The sequence below is a fragment of the Dioscorea cayenensis genome, chromosome 2, assembly GCF_009730915.1.
Source record: "Dioscorea cayenensis subsp. rotundata cultivar TDr96_F1 chromosome 2, TDr96_F1_v2_PseudoChromosome.rev07_lg8_w22 25.fasta, whole genome shotgun sequence".
NCBI lineage: Eukaryota > Viridiplantae > Streptophyta > Magnoliopsida > Dioscoreales > Dioscoreaceae > Dioscorea > Dioscorea cayenensis.
Genome location: NC_052472.1, coordinates 3,042,185 through 3,068,444, shown reverse-complemented (window position 1 = coordinate 3,068,444; position 26,260 = coordinate 3,042,185). Strand labels below are relative to the sequence as shown.

The window sequence follows — 26,260 nt, the reverse complement described above, 5'->3', positions numbered from 1 at the left end:
TTAGAGCACTGGAGGTGGCTGCTGCTGCAGCTCCAGCACCTTCTTCCACGACGGCCTCTCTGACATCTTGTCCCACCAATTGCTCACCCTCTTCTTCGACCTTAAAAGATGCCCACATCTCATGTCAGCAATGAGATAATGTGTGTTTGGAAGGTGAGAAAGATCAGCAAGAGTGAACTTGTCTCCAACAAGATAGTTTGTTTCCTCGAGCCTTTGCTCATAAACATCCAGCAAATTGGCTAGTTTTGCTTTGCTCTTGGTGATAACCTCTTGGTCTGGTTCGAGGTCCAATATTGGAGCAAATGCCAAGTTAAACAGTAATGCCGATGTCGGTGGATCGAAACTCTGCATCTCTGTTTGTAGCCATTGTTCTATAAATGCCCTCTCTAGTGTTCCTTTTCTGAGAAGATCTTTGTTCCCTTGGTCTGCGAATTTCTCTGCTATATATCTGCATATCTCTCTTGATTCTGTTTATTACTAAGTTAATGAGTAAATCAAATACTTAATAATAAATGAAATATTTACGGGGTTTGCATTAAAAAATAAGTAAAAGAGAAAAGAAGGTCTCTCCCTCTCTCTCTCTATATATATTTAATTACCTTTAATCTTTCTTAATAAAAGTTAAATTGAAATATGATCATGAAAGAGATCGAGATATATAAATGTTGAAGTTGGGTTGAGGAGATGTCTTTATTCCAAATAAACTTTTAAACTTTGCCACTGAGTATGTAACATTTGGATGGCGGATAAAAATCGCTAATTAATCGATTGGTTAATTAATTATTTTTAAATATTCGGTTGGAATGAGAGCTTTTATTTTAATTGACTAAATTTTAATTTGATTGATATTGCAAAAATTAAATATTATAAAATTTAAAAATTAAATAATGTAATATTTATTTAAATAATTTTAAAAAATTTTTAGAAACAGAGATTGAACATACCAACGAGAGTTCTACTACCATGTTCGAAAGTGAGAGCTTGACCTGCTGGCTGCATCAAACCATAATTAAAAAAATCACCAACAATGGCAAATAAAAAAAATAATAAAATAGAAATAAAAAATAATAATGTTACATCATGAAATCTAATGGAAACCAAAGACAACAAACATGCACGTCCATGCAAGCTATTAAACTACTTCAACTATTCCATTAGCATATCAACTGTATTAAACCATCTTCCCAATTATAAAACTAATTGTAGAACAAAATAATGAAATATATATATAAATAATATATATATATATATATACTTGTAGCCTGAGATAATCTGGTTTCCTCGACATGCCCTTGAAACTATCAAAGCGAATGAGTTGGAAGTCCACATCCTTCTCAAAGAGGCAAGCTAAAACCCTAGCAACCTCAGTTGAAGTTGGTGATCCAAAGACCTTTACACTTGCCTTTTTGGATCAGTTAATGGGAGCTTAATTGAATTCCTCTGATCTCACTGCTTGAACACAAGCAATGAAGTCGTGTTTATAGGGGTGGTATTTATACATGAAGGATGAAGAGAGAAAGAAAGAGAGGAAACATGAACATTGCACCATAATCTAACATGACATGTTAGATTATAATCAGAAGTTCAGAAGGCTCAAGGTGAAGGTAGTTCAGAAGGTTCACGGTGAAAGTAGTGCAGAAGGCTCGAGGCGTTGTTGAGGAGTTGATTTTCTCTGTTGCTAGTCACGTACGTACGTGCATGAAAGAAGGACATTTTTTTGTGTGCTGATTGGACTGTGCAAGCTAGCATGTTATCTTTTTGTTGTTTACTTTTTGAATGGTTGTATGAGATGTTGTCCCTTAGTGTCATGTTTCCTCTCTATATGTAGTGCAAGTCAAGTAGTTTGAGTCAATGAAGTAAGCTGTTTTTCATTCAAACATTGGCTTGTCTCTTGCTGTGTTCTTCTTCCATCTTGTGAGAGTGTATGAGTGTGAGAGAGAAGTTTATTAAAGAAAAAGAGAAAGAAGTAAAGGGTAAGGACTTATTTGTTATTGTAAATTCACATGGAGCTTGTCTGGTTTAGTTCATTGTAGAAAAACTAAATGATGCTTCATGTTAGAGCTTTTTCTAGGTTTTCAAATAAATATATACAAAAGGTTTGCATGAATTATTGTTCAACAGTGTTCTAGCTAAAACTAATGGTTTATGAGTTTTTTCTTATTTTTTTTTCTTTTCTTTTTTAAAAGAAAAGACAAAAAGAAAAGTTGCATGCAAATCTTTGGGATTGAATACAATTAAAAAAGTTTCGTTAGATATGTTGGCTTTATTAATGATTTAATTAAAACTTAGTTCGTACATATATATATATATATATATTCTTTGCTAAATAATGACTCTTATGTCGTTTGAGTCACAATTTGTGACTTGAATTCTATTTGACTTCACATTAAAAGCTACTACTGTAATTTATGTGAATTTTTTGTAATATGAGAAAATTTTGAGGATTAATGGTTGTAAAGGAAGAATTGAGAGTAGTTTGTATAGATCTTATCAGAGAATTTAGACACGGACCTAAGAGATGCAGACTGAATCAAGAAGGACAAGGTCTAATTTGAATTTAGGTCTAAGTTGATTTGTGATTGAATTAGAGCATATTTAAATATGTTTTAGGGCTTTATTATATTAAAAAAATTTACTAAACTGATCGCCACCATTGTACTCAATTTTTATTATAGTGGAATTATTTTCTCTTCTTGTCTTGATAATTTTTTCCCAGTTTTTTAATTTTTCAAATAAATTTTTGTTTTTTATTTACCTTTAATTTTCTAATTACTGTTGATTATTTCTTTTAATAATAATAGAGCAATTTATTTTTTAGAATAAAAAATAGGATTAGTTTGGTTATAATATGTATAGCTAGCATGTATGCTTGAGTTAAATAACATATTACATTTTATTGCATTTATTATTTATAATAATTAGTTTTCATGATTTATTCTATTTTTTATAGGTCAACAGATAAGTGGATACTGGTTTTCTACGATTTTCTTAAATATTTATATTATATTTACTAACTGAGGAAAGGTGAGTTAGGTTAGTGGGTAGTGCTAGACATTATTTAGATCTGTTTAAAATTTTTCTAGAATTAATTATGTGTTTGATGAGTGTTGAAACTTAAAAATAATAATGTATTTTTTAATATATAGAACACCGTTTATTTTTACAGTAATGCATATAAATCAGAATTTACTTTTTCATTCAATATTTAACATCGGCAAAAACTTATTTTAATATACTAAAGGTTCATTTGGTAGGTACAAAAGAATATTGGTGGATGGGTTATAAGGATTGAATATGAGTAGGAAATGATATAGGTATCATAAACTCATATTCTATCGTATATTTGATGCGCACCAGATAAGTCATTAGATAACATTTTGTTATCCTATTTTATATTTGAAGTGGACGAGATAATGACAAGATATAAATGAATTATATGTAAATAGAGAAAATTACCTTTATAATAACCTAAAATCCATACATTTAGCAAAATAGATAGATTACATGAAAATCAATTAGGAAAAAAAGAAAAATCATCCGACTAGAGAAACTAAAAGATAAGACATGTTCAAAGAAGAGATTTATATAGAAACAACTTGTTCATCACAAAGATTGACAAAAAAACTCTTTAACCGGATCGGATATGAGAAGATCTACTTAAAATAGTGAAATTGGTGTTCTATCTAATTGTGGACAAGCTTCATGTCCCAAGCCTCAGGGTTAAATATCAAAAAGAGGGATACAATGAAACTCTAAATAAATGAGAGAAATCAAATAAAAGCGCAAAAAAGTAAATTTAACTTTTACTTATTTATCCTACCCGTTTATATCCTGACTCTCCCCAAAGGATTAGTTATTATGTTGCCGGTAGGATATAATGGGTCAGTAGGATAACATTATTATATCCCAATATTGGCTCACCAACAAAAGATAATAGCATGATATAATAGTCTATCATATCCTATCATCTTTATCCTGTCTACAAAACAAGCCCTAAACCATATACATTTATGTCTTTATTTTGAAAGTATTATAAATTTAATTTTAACATGTTTTCCTCAAGAAGTAATGTGTATTGTTGTTGTATATAAATATATAAGAACTTTAATTTGTAGGATTCAATAAAAGAAAAAAAAACCTTTGTCTTTGGCTCAAACATTAATTTTGAAAATATTTTTATGTTTGATCCTTTTCTTTCTTTCATCTTAATTTCTTTTTTGAAAAAATTATCCAAGCTAAATCAATTACGTAGAATTTAGTGATTCATTATTTAACTATATATATATATATATATTTACAATAATATATACACATAAATAGCAGTTTTTGTGATGAGTGCATTTCATATCATATTCACTCACCCTCTTTCCATTCATTTACTTGTCTTTTAGCACAATTTTATCCATTTGAGGTGCTATTCTAGGTATATTTGTTCCATGTGCAGAAACTAGGGGCTCGAAGCAAATTGGAGTGAATTTGGGGAATAATCGAGTAGAAGAATCAAGATTCTGCTAAGTTTCAATACTGATACGGGCATTGCACGACCGTGCACTGTCCCCCTGATCATCCCAGCTTGGAGATGACCAATAAAGTATTCATGCATGATCGTGCTTTCGGGTTAGACATGGTTTTCGCATGACCGTGCGCGACCCCCTGAAAATCTCAGTTTGAAGACAGTTTCTTTTAATCAAGGAAAGCACGAGCTGGTGGCTCTTCGCATGACGGTGCACAGGAAGGGCACGAGCATGACATGAACGTGTCTCACCCTCTGAATTCCAAGCCCAATTCACTCAGAATCCTTAACGAGGACACGGTCATTGCACAACTGTGTGCAGACCGTGTTGAGCCCGAAAATTGCCATATTACTCCATCTTTCTAGGATTTTGAGATCATCTTTGTTCGGGGGTTCTTTTCTCCACCAAGAGGACTTGGATGAGATCGAAGATCAGGCTTCGCCACACCATCTAGGGAGATCAAGGGTGAGTTTGAGGCACAAGGGAAGTGTGGTTAGCACCAAGGAAGATCATCTTGCTTAGAAAGGGAGAATTATGTCTTCTTTCTCTAGACTTTCATTTGTTTCTTCCTTCTTGTACTTATCCATGAGGGGTTAATTGTCCGCGGTGCCCCGGGGTGTTGAACTAAAATATTTTGTATGCTTTGACTAATTGTTTATTGTCTACGGAGTTCTTTAGATTCTAGAGTTAAATCTTGTGTTGCATAACTTGAAGTGTTTGATTTGCACAAATGCTTTGGTAAAACTTGGTGTATGGATGACAATAGTTGTGATTGCTTATCGTGATTGCAAAACTCGATGTGTTTGAGATGCACAATTACCCTAGCAGACCTTAGTGTATTTGAGAACTATAGATGCAACATTGCTTTTGAGCACACACTTGAACCTTAGGACGTACCTGGTAGGCATTAGAAACAATTCAGCATACTATAACTCGTAGGGATCACCCCTGGCATTGCTCTTTTATTGTTGAATACTCAACCCTAGTCTGCCCATTCCTTCCTTCCGTTCTCTTTGGTTCTTGTTCTGTTCCTATTTAAAACTAACCCAATCTTTATTTAACTAGAGATCAGAAGAAAACTGAGTCCTTTGAGTTCTAGTCCTTGTGGTTCGACAACCCTACCTCTTACGGGGTACAACTGTACTACTTGCTTGTGACCCGTACACTTGCGGACAGCTCATCAAGTTTTTGGCACCGTTACCGGGAATCAGCAACTTTTAGGAAATTTTGGAATCTGGTGATCTAGTTTGTTAATATAACTCTTTTCTTTTGAATATTTGTCTTTCCCCTTTGTTCTTAATCATTCTTGTTTGATTTTTTTTTTTGTTTCATTCATTTTATTCTCTTGAGCTTACAATGATCAATCTTTTGGTGCATAGGCACACTTGTATGACCCGTGGAAGCACTTTTGTCTCCGTTGGCTAACCTTGATTCGGAAGTTGAGAGGAATTTCAGAAGAAGAATCAAGCAGATTAATTTGTGGGGAAAAAGATCAGTGGAGATAAATGTGGAAGTTGGTCAAGAAGAAGAAATGGTCGAGAACCAGCAATAGCAAAGTATTTAAGATTTTGCTCAACTGAACTTGGAGGGAGTAGGGTCCAGTATTTTTCATCCTCCTATCTTAACAAACTATTTTAAGGTGAAGCCAAATTTTATCCAGATGGTGCAATAGATGTGCTAGTTTGATGGGTTTCAGGATGAAGACCAGTATGAACACTTGAGAAATTCCTTGGAGATCTGTGACACTTTTAAGGTGCGCAATATGTCTAAGGATGCTTTTCATCTCAGACTCTTCCCATTTTCATTGCGAGGAAGGACCAAACAATGGCTAAGTTCCTTACCGCAGGGATAACTTACAACTTGGAAGCAGGTCTCCGAAACTTTCGTTGGACGATATTTTTCTCCCGCCAAGATCACTAACTTAAGGAGTGATATTTCATCCTTCCTACAAATGGAATCTGAAACCTTAAGATTTGTTGAGGAAATGTCCACATCATAACCTCCCTGAATGGATAGAAGTTCAAATTTTCTATTAGGGTCTCAATCAGAGTATCTGATAGCTCATTGATTCGATAGAAGGAGGATCGCTTGGCAATATGACCCAGAGGCGGCCAAATAGTTAATTAAAGAAATAGCCATGCAAAATTTTCAGTGGAATTCAAGCTGCAAATCGATTGCCAAGCTACCTGGGATGATTAAGGTTAGTGAGGTTACAACATTAGTAGCCAGGTGGAGGCATTGAGCAGGAAGATTAACATTTTGTTTACTCAAAAATCATCTACGATCATGGTTTGTGATATTTGTGGGTAGGACACGCTCCCTCAGATTTTTCCATCGTAGGGGCGGCGCATGGACCCATTAAATAAGTGGATTTCATCGCTAGTACCCCCAAATATCAAGGGAATCCCTACAGTGGCACGTATAACCCTGGATTGCTTAATCACCCCAATTTTTCTTGGGGAAGTCAAGGATAACAGCAGAAATCTCCACCCAGGTTTCCTTCTCATCAACAGACCGATAAGAGACCCGCATTGGAGGAGATGCTTAGTTGTTTTATTAATAGTATGGATATCAAGTTCCAACAGTCAAACAACAGATTTTAGGGCATAGAGGCATCATTAAGAAACCAACAGGCTTCTCTTCAGAAATTTGGAAAACCAAGTGGGACAAATTGCCAAATTATTGTCTGAGAGACCTCAAGGAAGTCTATCGAGTAACACTGATGGCAATCCTTGTGAGTATCTCAAGGCAATCACTCTTTGAAGTGGTAAAGAGTTGGGGATGGGTAGTAAGAAGGTAAGGGAGAAGGAAAAAGAGCCAGAAATTGAATTCATTAAGAGCCCAATAAGGGAAAGCGAACCTACTCTAAGTGTTAAGAAGAGAATACCACCCCAGTAAAGCAATTGCACATTAATGTACCATTTGTGGAAGCCTTGTCCCAAATGCCAAAGTACGCTAAGTTTTTGAAGGATCCATTAACAAACAAGCAGAAACTTGAGGAGGTATCGGCGGTGACATTGATCGAAGGGAGTTCGGTGTTGCTTCAAAACCGGCTACTGAGGAAGAAAAAGATCCAGGGAGTTTTACTATTCCTTGTAATATTGGTGATTTGGTTGATGAAAAAGCCTTAGCGGATCTAGGTGCTAGTATTAATGTAATGCCATACACCATGTTTAGGAAACTTGGACTATGTGACCTTAAACTGACTAGGATGATATTGCAACTAGGGGACCCCTCCATTAGACATCCTTGGGGAATCATAGAAGATGTTTTGGTTAACATTGAAAAGTTTATTTTCTTGGTAGATTTTGTAATTCCAGATGTAGACGAGGATGTTGAAGTTTCCCTTATACTTGGTAGGTGACACACCCTTTGTGTGTGACCCGCAAGTGCACGGGTTTGTCGAAGTAATAAATCCCAGGTGAGTGGGGTATCGTATCCACAGGGAATAAGGAATAGAAACACCAAGATTGCTACTTAACTAAGTGGAAATGAAACAATGATGGTGTGGATAAAGATTGATGCAAACAAACTAAAGAAATTAAGAAAGAGAGGCACAATAAAATGAGAGGAAAGACAATCTATAAAAGTGGGGTACTCGGATATTGTTCCTCATAGGATTATTGCTTCAAGTGCAAAACCAACTATTATGCTTCCATACTATTATGCTTAATGAGTCATGGACATCCTTAAATACACGGTCTTAAACCTAAGGTCAACCGTGACTAACTCTAAACTACGCCCCGGCGGAGAAATCAACGAGTTTCAACACCTCACACTATATAAAGGTGCAAGAAGCTCTCGGGATTCCAAGTGATAAACCCTATTCCTATATGTAGATCTAACCCTTTGGTGCAGGCAAAAGGCCCCCTAATCACAATTAAGCCCCAGGTGTTAAAGTCACTTCAATGCTTCACTCTATTGCTCGCGCAACTAAGCCCCAGCGGAGTTCATCCCTTAACCCTTCACTCTATTGTGACCGCAAAGAACTCTTGGAACGTGGAGGTAGGATAAATCACACCGGAGGGGAAAAGTTACTCTCCACTACCTCTCGACTCACCCTCTCGACCCTCTCCAATCTTACTTTGTCTAACCCTCATGGTGTGTCACTCACTCACAAGGATTACCAATATAGACTCTCAACCCTAGTGTCACTCTAAGGGAGAAATCATTCAACAAGCATTCAAGATTGGAACTCAATTAAAGACATCAATTAAGTAAAGCATAATAAAAGGTTAATGAAACAAACACATCCTAGGGTTTACAAATCCAAGTACTCACTAGGGGTTTAGCTCTCAATAGAGCAAGATACAATCAATAATGAAATCGGAAGTAAAAACATGTAATCTATAGGAAAACCCCCTCGGTATTCGTGTCGATGGTTTTGTGGAGTAGCCTCGTCCTCTCCAAAGGTCCCCTTGTCAAGCCTAGGGCACACCTCGCCAGATCGGTGTCGATGAAAGGTCCCCCAATAACTATCTTCCAAGAGAAACGCAGTGTCGAAACCATAGAACCACTCCAAAAGCCTCTCTAAACCCTAGCCACAAGCCTCTCAAAAGATGGAGAAAAGATGGAAAGAAATATGCTGAAATAGGGCTGAATCGCGGCTTTAAATAGGTTGGAATCGGGCATCCACACGGCCCTGTGGATTTACCACACGCCCCTATGGAATTTCCACACGGACTTGTGGATTCTATGGAATTCTGATTTTCTATGGGTTGTGAGCAGTAACTGCTACAATACTCTGCCAAAAACACTCCCGAATCTATACTTTTCATCGAGACAACATAAACGGGCACACGTTTATGCCGTAGATCACGTTGCATCTTCAACTAAAAGCCTATTTGATGATGATCTTGCTAGCATTGCACAAGTAGGGACACACGAATATGACTGTCCTTGTTCCCCTCCAAACTATATATTTGCTTGACAATAATGGAGGTTGGCACACACTCTTGTGTCTTAGATCACAACTTTTGTCTTCTCATTTGTTCACTCCATGATCCCATCAACAAAGTGCATTCACGATCTACTTTGGCTTATTTCTTTGATATTTGGCTTGACAACCCTATATGCGCAAAAGAACACAAATACACATGTATTAGCGCTAAAATCTGATAAAAGTAATGCTTATCGTAAGGAAAGAATACTTCGCATTCTTAACACACAAACACTAATCAGTAGGCCATTCCTAGCCACCTCCCAAGCCTTCATTGATGTTAGTAATGGCAAAATGACACTTAGGGTTGGGGATGAGGAAGTAATTTTTACTTTATCCTATGCAATGAAACATCCCTCTACTTTTGATGATACATGCTATTACATTGATGGAATTTACTCACTTGTGGATGAATGTATGCAGGAGACACTGCATAAAGAGCCTTTTGAGAAGACCTTGGATGGCCCTCACATTGAAGAGACCACCTCATTGCTTATACCTACCATTATTGAGGAGAGCACGCAAAAGAAGCGATGGCGAGAGGTCACTTGTGTGAATACCTTCAAGTGCACGGGGTCGTCAAGTAATATCCTGTGAGCGACACAGGGGTCGTATTCCACGGGGATAAAGAGCTACACTTACTTCCTCTTTACTTGTTGTTTAGCCTACAAATCGGAGTGCAAGTGTCCTAAACTAGCAAAATGGAATAAAAACTACTAAAGGAGGATGCAAATATGCCAGGATGAAAGAGTGAAAAATCTAGAGGAAAGAATGGTCACGGATACAGATTCCCTCGAGACTACTAATGCTCGAAGAATTCTAAGGTTATAAAGCAGCGGTGATTTTGGACCAAGAGATTCCTAAAGTAGGTTAGCCTAAATCCTTCAGTGATTACCCCTAATTCCGTACTAGTATTGGTCCATAATTTCTTTTAACCAAATTCTCTTATGATTGCAATGGGGACAGGGAATTCTCTAATTAGGGTCAAACACACATCTAGGTTCATCCCTAATGGTTAGAGGGGTACAAAATACCCAAATCCCTCGGTGTATTTGTACATGGATCCCTTTCAAGCTATGTGAGTCTAATACAAGGGCATCATGCGCATCTAAGTACAACCTAGAAGTCGAACCACAGAGTTCTCATGCAATTCAACACATTAAAGAACACAAAGCTTGAATAACAAAATAAAACCACTTACATTCAAATCAAACTAAGAAATCATACAAGCAAGTTCACCCCAAGGTTCACCGACATCCGGTAACCTTGGGGTTTAGCAATACATACAAGAAAATACAAAGTTCATCATGGTGAAAATAACTAAAACAATCATAAGCAAAACTCCCTCAAAGGTTAGAAGCCGAATGACTCTTCGGACTGCATGAAAATCTTCCACATAAAATGTAATGAGGGCGGCCTCCCACGTCATCTCCAAGCTTCTATAAGTAGGATCAAGGGTGTATCTTGGTAGATTATGCTTTAAAAATGTATTCCATCACCTTCTTTCATCTCGGATCTGAATTATGGAGTTGAGAACTTCAAGGAGAGGGATGAATCAATGCTCAAAAGCCCTAAAACCCCTTTTAAAACCACTCTCGGGTTAGTTTCATGGCCTAGTTCATGGGTGCGAAGGAACCCACAAGAGCCTCAGGATTTCTGCCAAAACATCTGTGAAGTGCTGTAGTGAAATGTTACACTAAATTGCCACAGTAATTACTACACTAAACTAGTCAACACAGTCGGTTCACAGGGGTCTTCATGGCCATTAAAAACCCCATGAACAAAACCCGAGACTTCATCATTTCCTAACTTCTTCATGGCATAGTGCCTACTACATTGTTGTTGCAGTGCTCGGGGCTCTAAAACATCATTTTTGGTGTTGATTTCTTTCTTATTTGTGTTGTCGAGTTCACCTAGGTATCTTTGAGGCCTGTAACATGAATAAGACCAATTAAACCACAAAAACAACATCGATTGATCAATCAATTCATAAATAATACAATAGATATATGTATAGAACACACAAATTTAGCCGTTTATCAAACATCCCCACACCTAAATGTTTGCTTGTCCCCAAGCAAACAACAATGAAGAACAGGGGCAAGAAGATAAGTAGCTAAATGTATGACCTCAAGCTCAAAAGTAAAGAACTCCACAAGCACAAATGAAAAGAAATAAAGATAGTGAGTTGTTTAATGAGTAACCAAGTAGAAAAAATAGTCTTGTTTAACCTAAAGTGCTCCTGTGAGTGTGTGTAAACTTCCAACCTCATTCTCCACACTCTCGATTTCCCAAGGATGTCCATTCACCCCACACAAGATGATAACTAGTGCTAGAGATCCTAAAGACACCCTCAACAATCAGTCGAGGGTCCTTCATTTCCTAAATAGAACTCTAGCCCTTAAGTGACTGTATATAGGTGCCAGGAGATAAGTAGAGAAATTTTATTTTATTTTATGCGTATATATATTTTTTCTGAGTCCGACTAATGTAGACCCCACAAAATCTTTCTAGATGATGCACATGATGATTAGGCAGAAGAGCCACCCAACTTACTCGATTACATGTCTGCATAGACGCATTTATGCTTTATTAGCAGAGGAATACTGTCATAGACGCCTTTTTCCCCTTTTTTTATATACATATATACATACTCTATCTCATGTCATTTTGTTCAATACCTGCTACAAAAAACTTTACTTAAGGCTAAAAAAAACAATAAAGGCAAAAAAGCCCTTCAAAGAAAATTGAAAGTAAATTTAACATTCTAATGCCAAAAACAAAGTGATGGGTTGGCAGGAGTGTATAAGGTGGAAGTATCGTGACAAAGCATAAAGGTGCACTTGAGATAAAACAAGACTTCCATAAAAGCATAAATAAAGAAACAACTCACATCTGCCTTCTTTCAAGCTAGGAAGTTCTTAACTAAGCATCATAGCTATCACAAGTAAGTCAAGCATCAAATCAAATAGAATACCCCATCCCTACACCTAGAATCGTAGATTTGCCCTCAATGTACATAAATCAGCAGTACATGGTGACAGATAACAAATATGCACAAGGAGATGGTATAAAGAAACTTCCCTATTTTCAGTGAGAATTGAACCAAACTTGTGCAAATACATGGTAAGTTTGGTCCAAAATGGGTGGTGAGAGTGAAGCTCTTTTTATAATAGTCTTATAAAGATTAAGAAGCTTATCACAACTCAAAACTCATAAATATGGAAAGCATACTGACAAGAACCAAAATAAATAGAGTTTAGCAGGGACAGACCCTTGCTAACTACAGAGTACAAAACAACAAACACATCATAAAATATAGCAAAGTACTAGAAACAATGAACATGAACATCACAAAGACAACTTATGCGTGTTGTGTGTTTGGTGGGAGAAGTGGAGCCACGGGTGTAGTGGCGGTAGATATGGTGCCAACAAAGGAAAAGAAGACCAACGAATGAAGGCTACACCTCAGCCATATCTTTCTTGACTAAATGTTGGGATATGACAATCTCCATTTGCCCCTGCTCAATGCCCCAAAACTGACACTGGGTTTCTTCCTATAACTCCTATAACCTAATCTAAAGTGACTTTGGCCCATCCTCCAGCTTGGACTTAGACTCGACTCTGACTCTGACTTTGGCTCATATGATGGCCCGGCATTGTGCTCTCTCATCCCCTAATGCTATATAAGACTGTCAGTGTCATCCCTCCTCTCTACTATCCTGATGGAAGGTAAAGTGGGCCTCCCAAGAAGGGCGGTGCTGCCAATGATGTGTATGCCTCAAGTACGCTAGATCAAACCTATGCCTCTAATCAATCGCATGATGTAGGGTCTAGCAAAAATGCTTCTAAGGTGCACGTACTATCCCTGATGAGAGAGAATATCTATGAAGAGATGCCCCATATGAATCGGGTAGCGCTAGAGGATGTTGTAAGGCATAAGAAGATTACTGTGTACATGACTCCTGTAGAGTCTGACCGACCCATAACACTTCTAGTCAGTAACACGTGAATGTAACGATGGATGGGGTTGGTCATCTAGGATGCTTTCTTCTTCCTAGAGTTGGCAATGGTGGCCCAATATCTTTCCGGCAAGGTGTGAGAAGGAAAATCCACCGGGTAGACAATGAAAGTTGACTTTTTACCGAACAAAGTTATAATGCCTAACCACCTCAATTGTGCTCAATGCTTCCAAGGTAAGCTACGGTAGGTAGGTTCCTTGGTGTCAAACAACTTGTCCTAACCATCATGCGATATGTGCTCTAAGATAGCTCCATCCAAGCTTAATGTCCTCAAGACATCCCACTCTATATTGCGAACAGTGCCAAATGATTTTTGGGCCAATAACGCATATCTCATCTTGTGCTCATCATTTTTTTAAAATGTGGTTCAATAATAGAAGGTGCGTCATCCCTTTGTGCTCACTTGGAGGCCATACATTTCTTTGCCATATCTACAAGACAAGAAACAAGGGATTAAACCAAGATTAAGAGAATCAAAGGATCATTATATTGGAGAATGAAAAGTTTGTAAGAATTGCTACTGTAATCCTCAAAAAATTTTTGCAAGAGTTTTCTTTGTACATGGAGAATAAAATTTTTTTACAAGCATGGAAATTCCCTTAATAACCTACAAAAATAACAAATAACCATTCCCTAACAATATGGCCATTCTTTAGTTGGTTCACGGGTGTCTTCACGCTCGTTAAAAAACCCGTCAATAGAACCCGAGACTTCACTGTTTCCTAACTCCTTCGTGCTACAGTACAGTGTTGTTGATGTGCCCGGGGCTCTGAAATGTCATTTAAGGTGTCAATTTCTTTCTGATTTGGGTTGTCGAGTTCACCTGGGCATCCTTGAGGCCTGTAACATAAATAAGACCAATTAAACCATAAAAACTGCATTGATTCATCAATCAATAAATAAATAATACAACAGATATACATATAGAATACACACATTTGGGTGTTTTTATCAGTCACTTCCCCCAAGAAAGGCAAGAGAAAACCTTCGCCCAAGGAGTTAACCCTTGAGTTAGTCCACTACATTGGTAAGTTCCCTATTTTCTCTGATCTTGCACTTGGGTATTATTTTGGAGACACTGATTCTAGTTATGAGGAGTGTTTTTGCTTTAAACCTCCATGACTTGTGAGTTTCAAGTACATCAAGCTCGTGATGTTAAACAAGTGTTCTTGGGAAGGCAACCCAAGCAATGTTTCCATGTTTTGTTGAGTTTGAGTCGTTGGTAGTAGTTAGTTAGTTTTGTTTGGGTTTGCAACAAACTGCTCAGCTTGTCATGATTTTTTTATGTGTTGGTTAGATGTTTGTGACCATAGACACTCATTTTTATTCTTCTCAGGTCATATATGTATCTGAGCTTGACTTTAGGAAATAGGGAAAACACTACTCAATTTTGCATAACCCTTACGGGCTATTTACACCCGTAATTACTGCCATAAACTTTAAAAAGAGAGCTTTATAAGAATCTTATGCCCGTAAGCCACCCCGCAAGGGGAATTCAGAGAGCCTTATGTGTGCACTTATGGTCCATAAGTCTTGGAGAGCTGCAGTTTAGAGGTTTCTTACAAATCTCTTATGCCCGTAAGTGAAGCCGTAAGGGATCATCCATAGCATCTTATCACTATATCTTAAACCCTTAAGACCCATAAAATTTTGGGGAGTTCAGCTTCAGTTTCTTATGGGTGTCTTACACCCGTAATGTCTGACCGTAAGAGCAAGATAGAGAACCTTACGGACTACAATGCTAAGCTTCTTACGGTTGTAACAGGTAAGCACCTAGGGTTTTAAGCACCATTGGTGACCTTTGATCTTTATTCCCAATTGTTTTTCGCTGAACCTTGGTTGCCGGGGGTCGTCTCTCATCCCATTCTTTTCTCTTTATCCTCCTTTTCTATTTTTGAGTGATTTTGGATGGTAATGGACTGATTTTTGAGCTTCTTACTGGCCGGTTTTCTCCTTTTCTCTTTGTCTCAAAGGCAACCTTCATTTGTCATGATTTTTAAGCAGATTGTTTGATTTTTATGCATGAGAATGAATGTTTGTTGTTTAGCATACTTGAATGTAAGTTTAGAAGCTAATTTTGTAAATTTTTGAGCTCCATTTTAAAGGAGGGATTCTTACGGCCTGAGCACATGGCTTACGGCTGTAAGGTCACCGTAAAGGTGACTTTCCCCTAGGTTTATGGCCATAAGTATTCCTGCAAGTAGGCCGTAAACTCTCTTACTATGTTTAAATTTTGTATTCTTGTATTCTAGACTTCATATTTTTTTTCCTATATAGTATGGTTCAAGCAAAGAGAGTAGCTTCTGGGCCAACCAAGAGGAAAAGGCTTGAGGCGTCAACATCGGGTATAGCCATCACGAAGGAGGCGTCGACTCCCCCGTTTCCCTCATCCCCTACTTTTACAAAGACTTGCTTTAAAAAGAGGTTTGCTTGCTTAAGGATGAAATGGTTTGGCTAGTCAGGTACGGTGGATTGGCTCGTATTAGCATAGTTCAGGCTCGTATCAATAATTTTTTCAATTACAAATATTTTTGATAGTTTCAAGTAATTGATAAAACTTTGAATTACTTAGTACTAATCAGACACAAACTATCCTTTGTGTTGTACCAAAACTTTAAAAGCAAATTGTAATTTCAAAAATATTTGTAATTCAAAAATGTTATTAATATTTTGAGATATTGACAAAACTTTGATTAACATAATACTAATTAAACACAAACTAGAAACTTAAATAATAAATAAAAACAAAACAATGTGAGAAATTGGGACTCTGTGGAGTAGGTGATCATAATTCTTTGCTAATAGCAATTGCATCATCTATTTGTAGACATTCTCCAAAAATACTAACAAGGTAATATAATCTAATTATATTGTTTGTCTTATTTGATTTAGATATCCTATAATAATATATTACTATATATATACACTCACATATATATAAGATATTCATTATTCATTATTCCCTCTGCTATATAAACAACAATTTCATTCCATATCTGAACTATGTTAATTAATAGATTGTGGGTATTTTTTTTAACTCCTAATTTGGTCTTTAAAATAGTTTTTAAAAGAAATGGAGAATCATTTAATGGTCAATAATGGAAAACCCCAATAAACAATTTTTTAAAATTTAGATTAAGTTTGTTATTTTCCAAAGGTTGAATAAATTAAGTTTCAAAGATAATTATATATGTCTTTGGTGTAAACACTATTATTAAGATCATCTATTGCGTTCATTTCTCCCGTGCATAACACGGACATAACAGTAGTATATTTTATATAAGTGCACACCATTGAAATCAAATTGTTTTATATAACAATATTTTTTATATAAATAATTTAGTATAAATTTATTCATTTTAAATAATATGTGAATAATTTTTATAAAAACAATGTATTATAATATTAAATGATAATAATGTTTGCTAATAATCAAACACTCAAAATTTTTAGTTGAATTGTTAAAACTTCTAATGCCACCAAGAGGTCATGGGTTTAATTCATCCGTTTATTTTTTTTTTAATTAACAAATTCATTAATTATTTTTTAATTAAGCATTCAGCCTTTAGTTTTTATTTTTCTTTGTTCACTATGAAGCATCCTAAGGTTATTACTCATTAGGTCTACTGCACAAACTCAGGATAAGCTTATATATATTGCCCAAATAAGCCAACAAGAGATGAGAGACTACTCCCCCCAGTAAATGAACTGGTCCTAACACTATGAAGTCCAAAATTGATTTGCCAAGGTAGGACAAGCTTTCCCACCTGATGAGCATGCTTAGGAACTAGCGAGCTTGCCTATCCACAAGAAGCCTTATTTTTCCTCTTAACTTGAAAAATATTTTTAATTATTTACTCAATTTTTTCCAATATCTTAATCATTATAGTTATCCAAATTTTAATATAATCCAATTTAAAATAACACAATTCTCAATTTTAATATCTTAATCATTTTAGTCAGTGGCTACAAAACTTGCCCAAAAAATCTCACATAAAAATTAAAATTTTACTAACAAAATTGATAAATTATTAAATTTCTTTAACTATAAAATTCTCATTATATTATTCATCATCTACAAAATTTGAAACATGTCAAAAATATTTTGTCATTTTAACCAATATAAAACCATTTTGGCCCTCCTTCTTTCTCAAAATGTCAAAAACAATGGATTATTTTTTTCAATCCGTAATGGTGTGTTTGGCTTAAGGGCTCAGAAGAGAAAGTAAAGGAAAGAAAGGCTTATGGAGGATTAAAGTGAGCCCGCCACTTATTTGGATATATATTTTTTTTTTTAATTCAATGAAAGGAGAAGAAAGATTACCTCAGACCCGGTCCTAAGAAACCATCCAAAACTTCACTTTTTCTAGCACACCGATTCAGCATGCCAAGCATGTGAGAGCTTCAAAAAAGTCATATAATTTTTTTAAAAACTTTCATATTCTCAATTTTTTATTAATTACATAACGTCACTTATGCAGTTCTTCTTCTACGTTTTTCAATCTAATTTTATTGCGATGGAGGGTTTACGTTACACTAATAATCTTGACTAAAAATTGAGATTTTTACACCTCTTCTTCAACTCTTGATTCGGTTTTTGTTATTAATTATATATGGTGTAGGTGAACAGAAATAAGTAATTTTTATAAATAATAAGCGTGTAAATTTTATTTTGGAATTATAAAAGATTATCATGAAAGTAATTTTATAGTATGTGATTATTTGGATTTATTGTTTGATTGAGAATTTATGTCTTCGTACTGCAAAGTTGACACTTTTTACATAGTTATTATATGTATCATTTAATTTCATTTTATTTTTATAAATTTCAATCAAATTAAATGAATTACTTAGATACATTATTACATCCATACAAGCATTTAATCATGTGAAATATTTAAAAGCAACCATTGTATCTCCACTGGAATTGATGTTGAACATCCTGTAACATATGTTCATACACGGAATGGTTTTGGAGAATCACTCATCAAGCGTTTGCAATTAATTGCAAAACCATTGCTTATAACAACAAAAATTTCAATTTCTTGTTAGGGACATAATATTTTGCATGCAACAGCTTTACATACCATTGCTTATGTAAAGCAACATCATTATTATATCTTATATTGATATATGACGAAATTTTTTATATTTAATTTTTAAAACATCAAACTGTAGCACCACCTCCTTGAGAACCTCTTCCTCTGAAAAGTTACTTTTAATTGTTTAATAAATTTTCTCTAAAGTTTCAATAATTACTTTGATAGAATAACTAATAAATATAACTTAAATAATATGAACAAACTTATTGCGGGGTTAGCTATAAAAAGAATTGATAAAAAAAGATATGTTAACAAACTTATTGTGGGGTTAGCTATAAAAAGAACTGACAAAAAGGTAAGTATGTTATAAAACTATATAATATAACAAAACAAATAATGTTATAAAACTATATAATATAGCAATACAAATAAAGAGCAAAATAAAGTAATGGGAGTTCTCTTTCTTGTTCTTATTATTTATATCATTCTTTTTGTATATATATAGGGTTTAAATTAGAAATTGAATAAACTTTTGGCAAATGAAACACCAAAAGTCAAGAGTAGTTGAGAGAAACATAATGGACATTCATTTTAAATGTTTCATAACACTCCCCTTGAATGTCCATTATATAGGAATTGTCTCATTAAAACCTTACTAGAAAAAAAAAAACCTAGTGGGAAAAAATCCTAGTGAAGGAAAAAGAGTATAAGTTTCCTGATATATGCTTCATCTCTTGCCTCATTAAAACCTTGTCAGGAAAACCCAGTGGGACAAAACCATAATGAAGGAAAAAGAGTACTGCGCAGTATATGACTCCCTTTGAAGAGAACATTATTGAAGATCCCTGAGGCGACGCATCCCAATCTAGCGAACAAACTTTTCAAAAGTTGATATAGGTAATGCCTTAGTGAATAAATCTGTAGGATTTTCACTGGATTGTATTTTCTAAATATGGATATCACTATTTTTCTCAAGATGATGTGTGAAAAATAACTTCAGTGATATATGTTTTGTTCTGACGCCTTTGATGTATCCTCTTTTCAATTAAGCTATAAAAGCTGCATTGTCTTCATATAATATTGTTGGTCTGTCCTTTTGGGACAACAAACCACAATTTTCTTGAATATGGTGTGTCATTGATCTTAACCGAACACATTCAAGACTTGCATCATAAATTGCAAGTATTTTTGCATGATTTGCAGAAGTAGCAGCTATAGTTTATTTCATAGAATGCCATGATATGGCCGTTCTCCCATGTGTAAACACATAACCAGTTTGTGATCCGGCTTTATGCAGGTCAGATAATTGTCTTTTTGATTCATGTGTATAAAATAATCCCATATCAACTGTTCCTAAAAAATAATGTAGTATATGTTTAATATCATTCCAATGTCTCCATGTTGGTGCATAACTGTATCTTGATATTAAATTTATAGCAAAAGCTATATCTGGCCGAGTATAGTTAGCAAGATACATCAAGGCACCAATTAAACTAAGATATGGTACTTCAGTACCAAGTAATTCTTCATTATCTTCTTTTGGTTGAAAGGATCTTTACGAATATCAAGAAATCGAACAACCATAGGGCTTGTTAATGGATATGCTTTATCCATATTAAATTGTTGCAAAACCCATTCTGTATATGTCGATTGATGGATTAAAACACCACTCTCTAAGTGCTCGAACTGCAGTCGAGACAAAATTTTGTTCTCCAAGATCTTTCATTTCAAATTCCTTTTTTAAATAATTAACGGTATTTGGAAGCTCTTCAAAAGTTCCAATTATATTTAAATCATCAGCATATACCCCACTTATCACGTATCCCTTTTCAGATTTCTTAATGAACACACATAGGCAAATAGGGTCATTCTTTTACCATTCTTTTAACAAATATTCACTGAGGCGATGATACCACATGCGCCTAAATTGTTTCAAACCATACAAAGATCTTTGTAACTTAATTGAATACATGTCCCGGGAATTTGAATTATATGCTTCAGGCATCTTAAGTCCTTATGGAACTTTCATATATATATATATATATATATTATCTAGTTGGCCATATAAGTATGCAGTAACAACATCCATTAATTCATATGTAATTTTTTTCATGTACTGCAAGACTAATTACATAATGAACCGTGATTGTATCTATTATAGGAGAGTACTTTTCTTCATAGTCAATAATAGGTCTTTGTGAAAACCCTTATGCAATGAGCCTTGCTTTATATCTAACAATTTCGTTTTTCTAATTTTGTTTTTGTACAAATAACCATTTGTAACCAATTGGTTTAAAATCTGCATGTGTTTTAGTTATGGATCCAAAAACTGCTCGTTTTGTGAGACAGTTTAATTCTGCATGTATTGCATTTTTCCATTCTGGTCAATCATTTCTTTTTCGGCATTCCTCAATAGATTTAGTCTCATAATCCTTATCTTCTTTCAAATGATCAATTGCCACATTATATGCAAAGATATTATCAACAATTGTATTATTTATATCCCATGTTTCCCCATTTGAGACATAATTTATGGAAATTTCCTGATTTTTCCTCTTCAATTTCAGGATCTTGAACTCCTTCTGGAAGTTTGCTATTATTTATTTCAATGTTTATTTTATCTGCATTTTCTTTATGATCTTTTGTTTCCCTTTTCTTTGGAGGGTTTTTATATTTTGAACCAGCTGGTCTTCCACACTTCAGGCGTACTTTAGATTCATTTGTTATGAGAGGTCCTTCTGGGACATTAATTCTAATAGGGGCATTTTCCGCTGGTACATGTGATTTTGTTATTCTTTTTGGATTAGAGAATGTATCAGGTAGTTGATTTGCAACTAGTTGTAAATGAATTTTTTGTTGAACTTCCAGTTTACATTGTGTTGTGCAAGTATCAAAATGATTTAAACTATGAGCATTATTGTAATTTCTTTTTTTCAACATTTTCATCTTTCCATTTTCAACCCCAAATGTTGGAAAAACTGTCTCATCAAAATGACAGTCAACAAATCTAGTCTGGAAAACATCCCCTGTCAACGGCTCAAGATATTTAATAATAAATGGAGATTCATATCCAATATATATTCCTAATCTCCTCTAAGGTCCCATTTTAGTTCTTTGTGGTGGAGCAATTGGGACGTATATTCTATACCCAAAAACTCTCAAATGTGATATATTTGGCTCTTGCCCAGAAACCAATTGGAGGGGGGAGAATTTTTGTTCACTTGTTGACCTTCTGCTCACAAGTGGTGCGGCATGTAAAATTGCATGCCCCAAGCATAGATCGGAAGCTTTGTTTTCATTAATAACGGTCTAGCAATCAGCTGGAGCTGCTTCATAAATGATTCTGCCAGCCATTTTGTGTATAAACATGAGCAACATGATGTTCAACTTTTATCCCATTGGACATGCAATAGTCATCAAATGCTTAAGATGTAAATTCACCAGCATTATCAAGTAGTATTGTTTTAATTGCATGATCAAGGAAATGTGCTCGTAATCGAATAATTTGAGCCAACAACTTCGGAAGCGTCAAGTTTCGAGTTGATAATAGGCAAACATGTGACCATCTTGTTGATGCGTCAATTAAAACCATAAAATATTTAAATGTTCCACATTGTGGATGAATTGGTCCACATATATCACCATGAATTCTCTCTAAAAATATAGGAGATTCAGTTCCAATTTTATTTGTGGATGGCTTGATAATAAATTTGCCTTGAGAGCATGCTGGACATGAAAATTCATTTGACTGAAGAGTCTTCAAGTTTTTTAATGGATGTCCATATGAGTTTTCAAGTTCTTTTTGCATCATTATTGATCCAGGATGGCCTAACCGATCATGCCATTGAATAAATTCATTTGAGTTAGTCAACTTCTGGTTTACAATAGAATTTGCCTCAATTGTTCGAATATATGTATAATAAAATCCATATGAGAATTTGGGCAGTTTTGCCAATACATGCTTATTACCTGAAGTAACAACAATAATGTATAAATATTCAGTATTTCCCATATTTGACGTCTCTATGTGATACCCATTGAGACATATATCTCTAAAACTTAATAAATTTTGGTGGGACTTTGGAGAATATAATGCATCAGTTATAATAAATTTTGTTTCTCTAGGAAACAATATATTTGCTCTTCTAGAGCCTTCATCAAAATTTATACTGCCCGATATTGTATTGACATTGGTTTTACCCATTATTAAATGGGAAAAATATTTTTTACTTTAAATATTCAGTGTGTTGTTGCACTATCAACAAGGCATACATCCTCATCTTTGAAGTCCTATCTAACCATGGATTTGGTAGTATCCATATATTCTTCACAAAATAAATAAAAGTAAATAAGTATTATAATGGGTAAGAACAATGTCAAACATGCATAGATTAATTAAAACAAAATGCATAGGGAAAAAACAATTATGGTGTCAATTCAGTTGCCACCATTAAACTGAGAATCTTCAAGAAAATCAGCAACATCTAAATGTGACGGCATACCCACAAGAGGGTTATTGTTGAAGTCATCATTTTGGTATATAAAATTTGCCTCGAATCTTTTCTCTTTTATTGATGCTTGATAGAGATTGACAAGATGCCTTGGTGTACGATAGGTACGTGACCAGTGCCCTTGTACAGCACATCGATAACATATATTTCCTAATTTGTTACTTGATCCTTTTTTGCCTTTAAACTTTTTTTCTTCATAATTTGTCCACTTCTGGTGGTAAGATGCTTCTTTATTATCACCATGATTTTTTTATATTTATTCCAGCCACGGCCATGGCCACGACCATGCCCATGGGTTCGACCACATCCTCGTTTAGAGTTTTCATATGTCATCGCATTCACTTTAGGGAATGGAGTAGAGCCAATAGGACGAGATTCATGATTTTTCATTAGTATTTCATTGTTTTGTTCAGCCACAAGCAAACGCAAAATCAAATCAAAATATTTTATGAACCCTTTCTCTCGATATTGCTGCTGCAGGAGCATATTCGAGGCATGAAAAGTGGAGAATGTTTTCTCTAGCATATCAAAATCAACAATCCTCTCTCCGCATAATTTCAATTGAGAACTGATTTGAAATATGGCCGAATTATATTCACTTACTGTTGGTTATACCTTTTCTCCAAATGCATCCAATCATAACGAGCTTTTGGTAAAATTACCATCTTCTAGTGGTTATACCTTTCCTCCAAATTTTTCCGCAATTCAAGTGGATCTTTCACAGTCAAATATTCAATTTTTTTAAATCCTCGTGCAAATGATGTCAGAGGAAAATCATTGCTTTTGCACAGTTTTGTAAGGATTCTTGATTACCATCCTTGATGGTTTCTCCAAGTCCATTAGCATTCAAATGTATTTCAACATCAAGCACCCATGACAAATAATTTTTTCTCGAAATATCAAGGATAACAAAATCAAGTTTTGCAAGATTTAACATGATAAAAAAATGTTTGTGTACTTACATGAAAAGGATTTCTGAGAAATTGGATTACTCAGAGCTTGGTTAAAGCTTTGTGTTAATAATGTGTTATAAAACTGTATAATATAGAAAAAACAAATAATATTATAAAACTACATAATATAGCAAGATAAACATAGAGCAAAAGAAAGTAATGGAAGTTCTCTTTCATGTTCTTATTATTTATATCATTCTTTTGGTACATATATATATAGGGTTTAAATTAGAAACTGAATAAACTTTTGGTAAATGAAACGCTAAGAGGCAAGAGGAGTTGAGAGAAACATAATGGGCGTTCATTTTAAATGTTTCATAACAAAGTAAATTTTTTAGTACTCATTTTAAGCATATAGATTGAAACAACATTTATATTGAATCAATTTATTTGATGAATAGAAATGAAGACTATTTCCAAGTGAAAATTTAATTAAATCTTCTAAATGTTAAGGGGATGTGGATGCATTTTATTAATTTAGTTTTTTTTAATATATTGTTTTGATGTTTGAAGGCTTTGGCTTAAGGGGGCATGGGCTAGTTAACCAAACCTGGTGGGCCTGACCAACCAGGTTCTACTAACTAAAAGCCGGATCCTGAACTGGCCGATGCTAAAACCTGGTTTTAAATTTTTTTTTTAATTTTAAATAATATTTTGTTATTAAATTAAAATAATATTTACTTGTAAACTAAACTTCAAAACATTGATTCTATAGATGGGAATCGAAACAAGGACCCATGCATCAAAACCAACCATTCTATTGATAGAGACGCAAGTGTACATGCCGATTGCGAAATAATAGTGTGCGTAAAGCAAAGTGTCAGTCCACAGGAAAGAAAGTGACTACTAGTAATAACCCTAATTTTGAAAAATACCTTAAGTGATCGAATGATGTCTGTGTAAACAAAAGATAATAAAAACAAAAAATATGGAGATAAAGCCGAAGATAAATAAAGGGAAGAAACGATGTTCGGGCATAGTATTCATCTAGGGATTATGAGCACAAGACAAAGGTTGTCTAAGTTTGCAATCTTATTTGAACCGAAAGGTTTGCAGAATTACACTAAACCCTGAATTTTCAAGGGAAAAGTAACTAAATAGGTGCAGAGCTGATACAGACATCCACACAATTGAACTAACACTCTATGAAACCTCACTGTGAGCTAAGGACAATATCTTAAGTAGATTGTCTCCCCGTGGAGAAAGATTACCCATAATCTGAATAAAGAGTAGAGATGTGATTTCTCCTAAAATCTACTCCTCATGATTGTAAAGAGCACAAAGATTATCACTAACTCACTCGAGATGATTAAGGGGGACAAAGTCTCCAAAGTACCCTAACCAGAGGCTTACTCATAATCCCCTCGAATTGTAGCATGTCTATGCTAGGTGGAAAATTTCTTCTCATCACAAAGCTCATCGAGTATGATAGCTAGGCCTTTCACCTCGTTGGCAACCAACCATTCAAACACGCATTCAAATTCAAATTAAAATAATTGCAATTAAGAACACAAATGAAGCATCAAAGATCCAACAACCAGTGTCAATGAAATAAGCCCTAAAGTTCAACTATGCCCAAATATCTACAGTTAGCCCTCCATTAAATGAGGACAAGCATTCAAGATATAAATAATGGGAGAAAACATGAAAAATATGAAAACCTCCTTCTCAATTGTGCCAACGGAGGATCACTGGAGAAGCCTTAAGAGAGCTTCCACACACGCCGCCAAAGTGAGCTTGACAGCTACGATCTTCAATCCCATTGAATGTGGATCCGAATCTCCTTGGAATAACCCCTTAAGTGCTGGAGATTTATCTCCTTTCTTCCATAACTTCACCTCCAAGAGTCACTCCAAAGAAAAGTAAAGAATGCCCTAAAAATCCTCATTAGATCTATTTATATTCGACTGCTTCCACGTTGCTTACGGGCATAAGAACGTGGTCATACGGAAGCCGGAGAAGATAGTCGCAAGCCTTATAGGAATACTTACGACAGTAAGTCACATCCATAGGTTCTTCTATTTGTGTTATGGTCTAGCTTACGGCCATGAATGCTGGATCGTAAACTTCACTATGTTGTTTCTTGCGATTACCCTTATGGGTGTATGCTGTGGTCGTAAACTTCTCGGGATGTTCCTGAAGGGTGTAAGGCTTTCGCATAAGGTCCTTTGATTTGGCATTAAATCCTTCTTACAGGCATAAGCATGCCCACAAGGTTCTCTGGAATCTACTTATGGTCGAAAGATAGGCCGTAAGTTGCCCATAAACCACCCAGCGTT

General features: G+C 35.1%; 1 protein-coding gene across 1 annotated transcript in view; it reads right to left on the bottom strand.

Moving 5' to 3' along the window:
* Nucleotides 1–26,260, bottom strand: part of LOC120279655 (glutathione S-transferase F10-like) — an 85,882-nt gene continuing 59,622 nt past the window's right edge. Inside the window, exons 5-8 of the mRNA XM_039286582.1 lie at nucleotides 1,500–1,552; nucleotides 1,256–1,402; nucleotides 945–993; nucleotides 1–467 (exon numbers count right to left, since the gene is read on the bottom strand). Coding sequence (XP_039142516.1) covers nucleotides 1–467; nucleotides 945–993; nucleotides 1,256–1,402; nucleotides 1,500–1,552 — 716 coding nt within the window. The remainder of the gene's footprint in view (nucleotides 468–944; nucleotides 994–1,255; nucleotides 1,403–1,499; nucleotides 1,553–26,260) is intronic.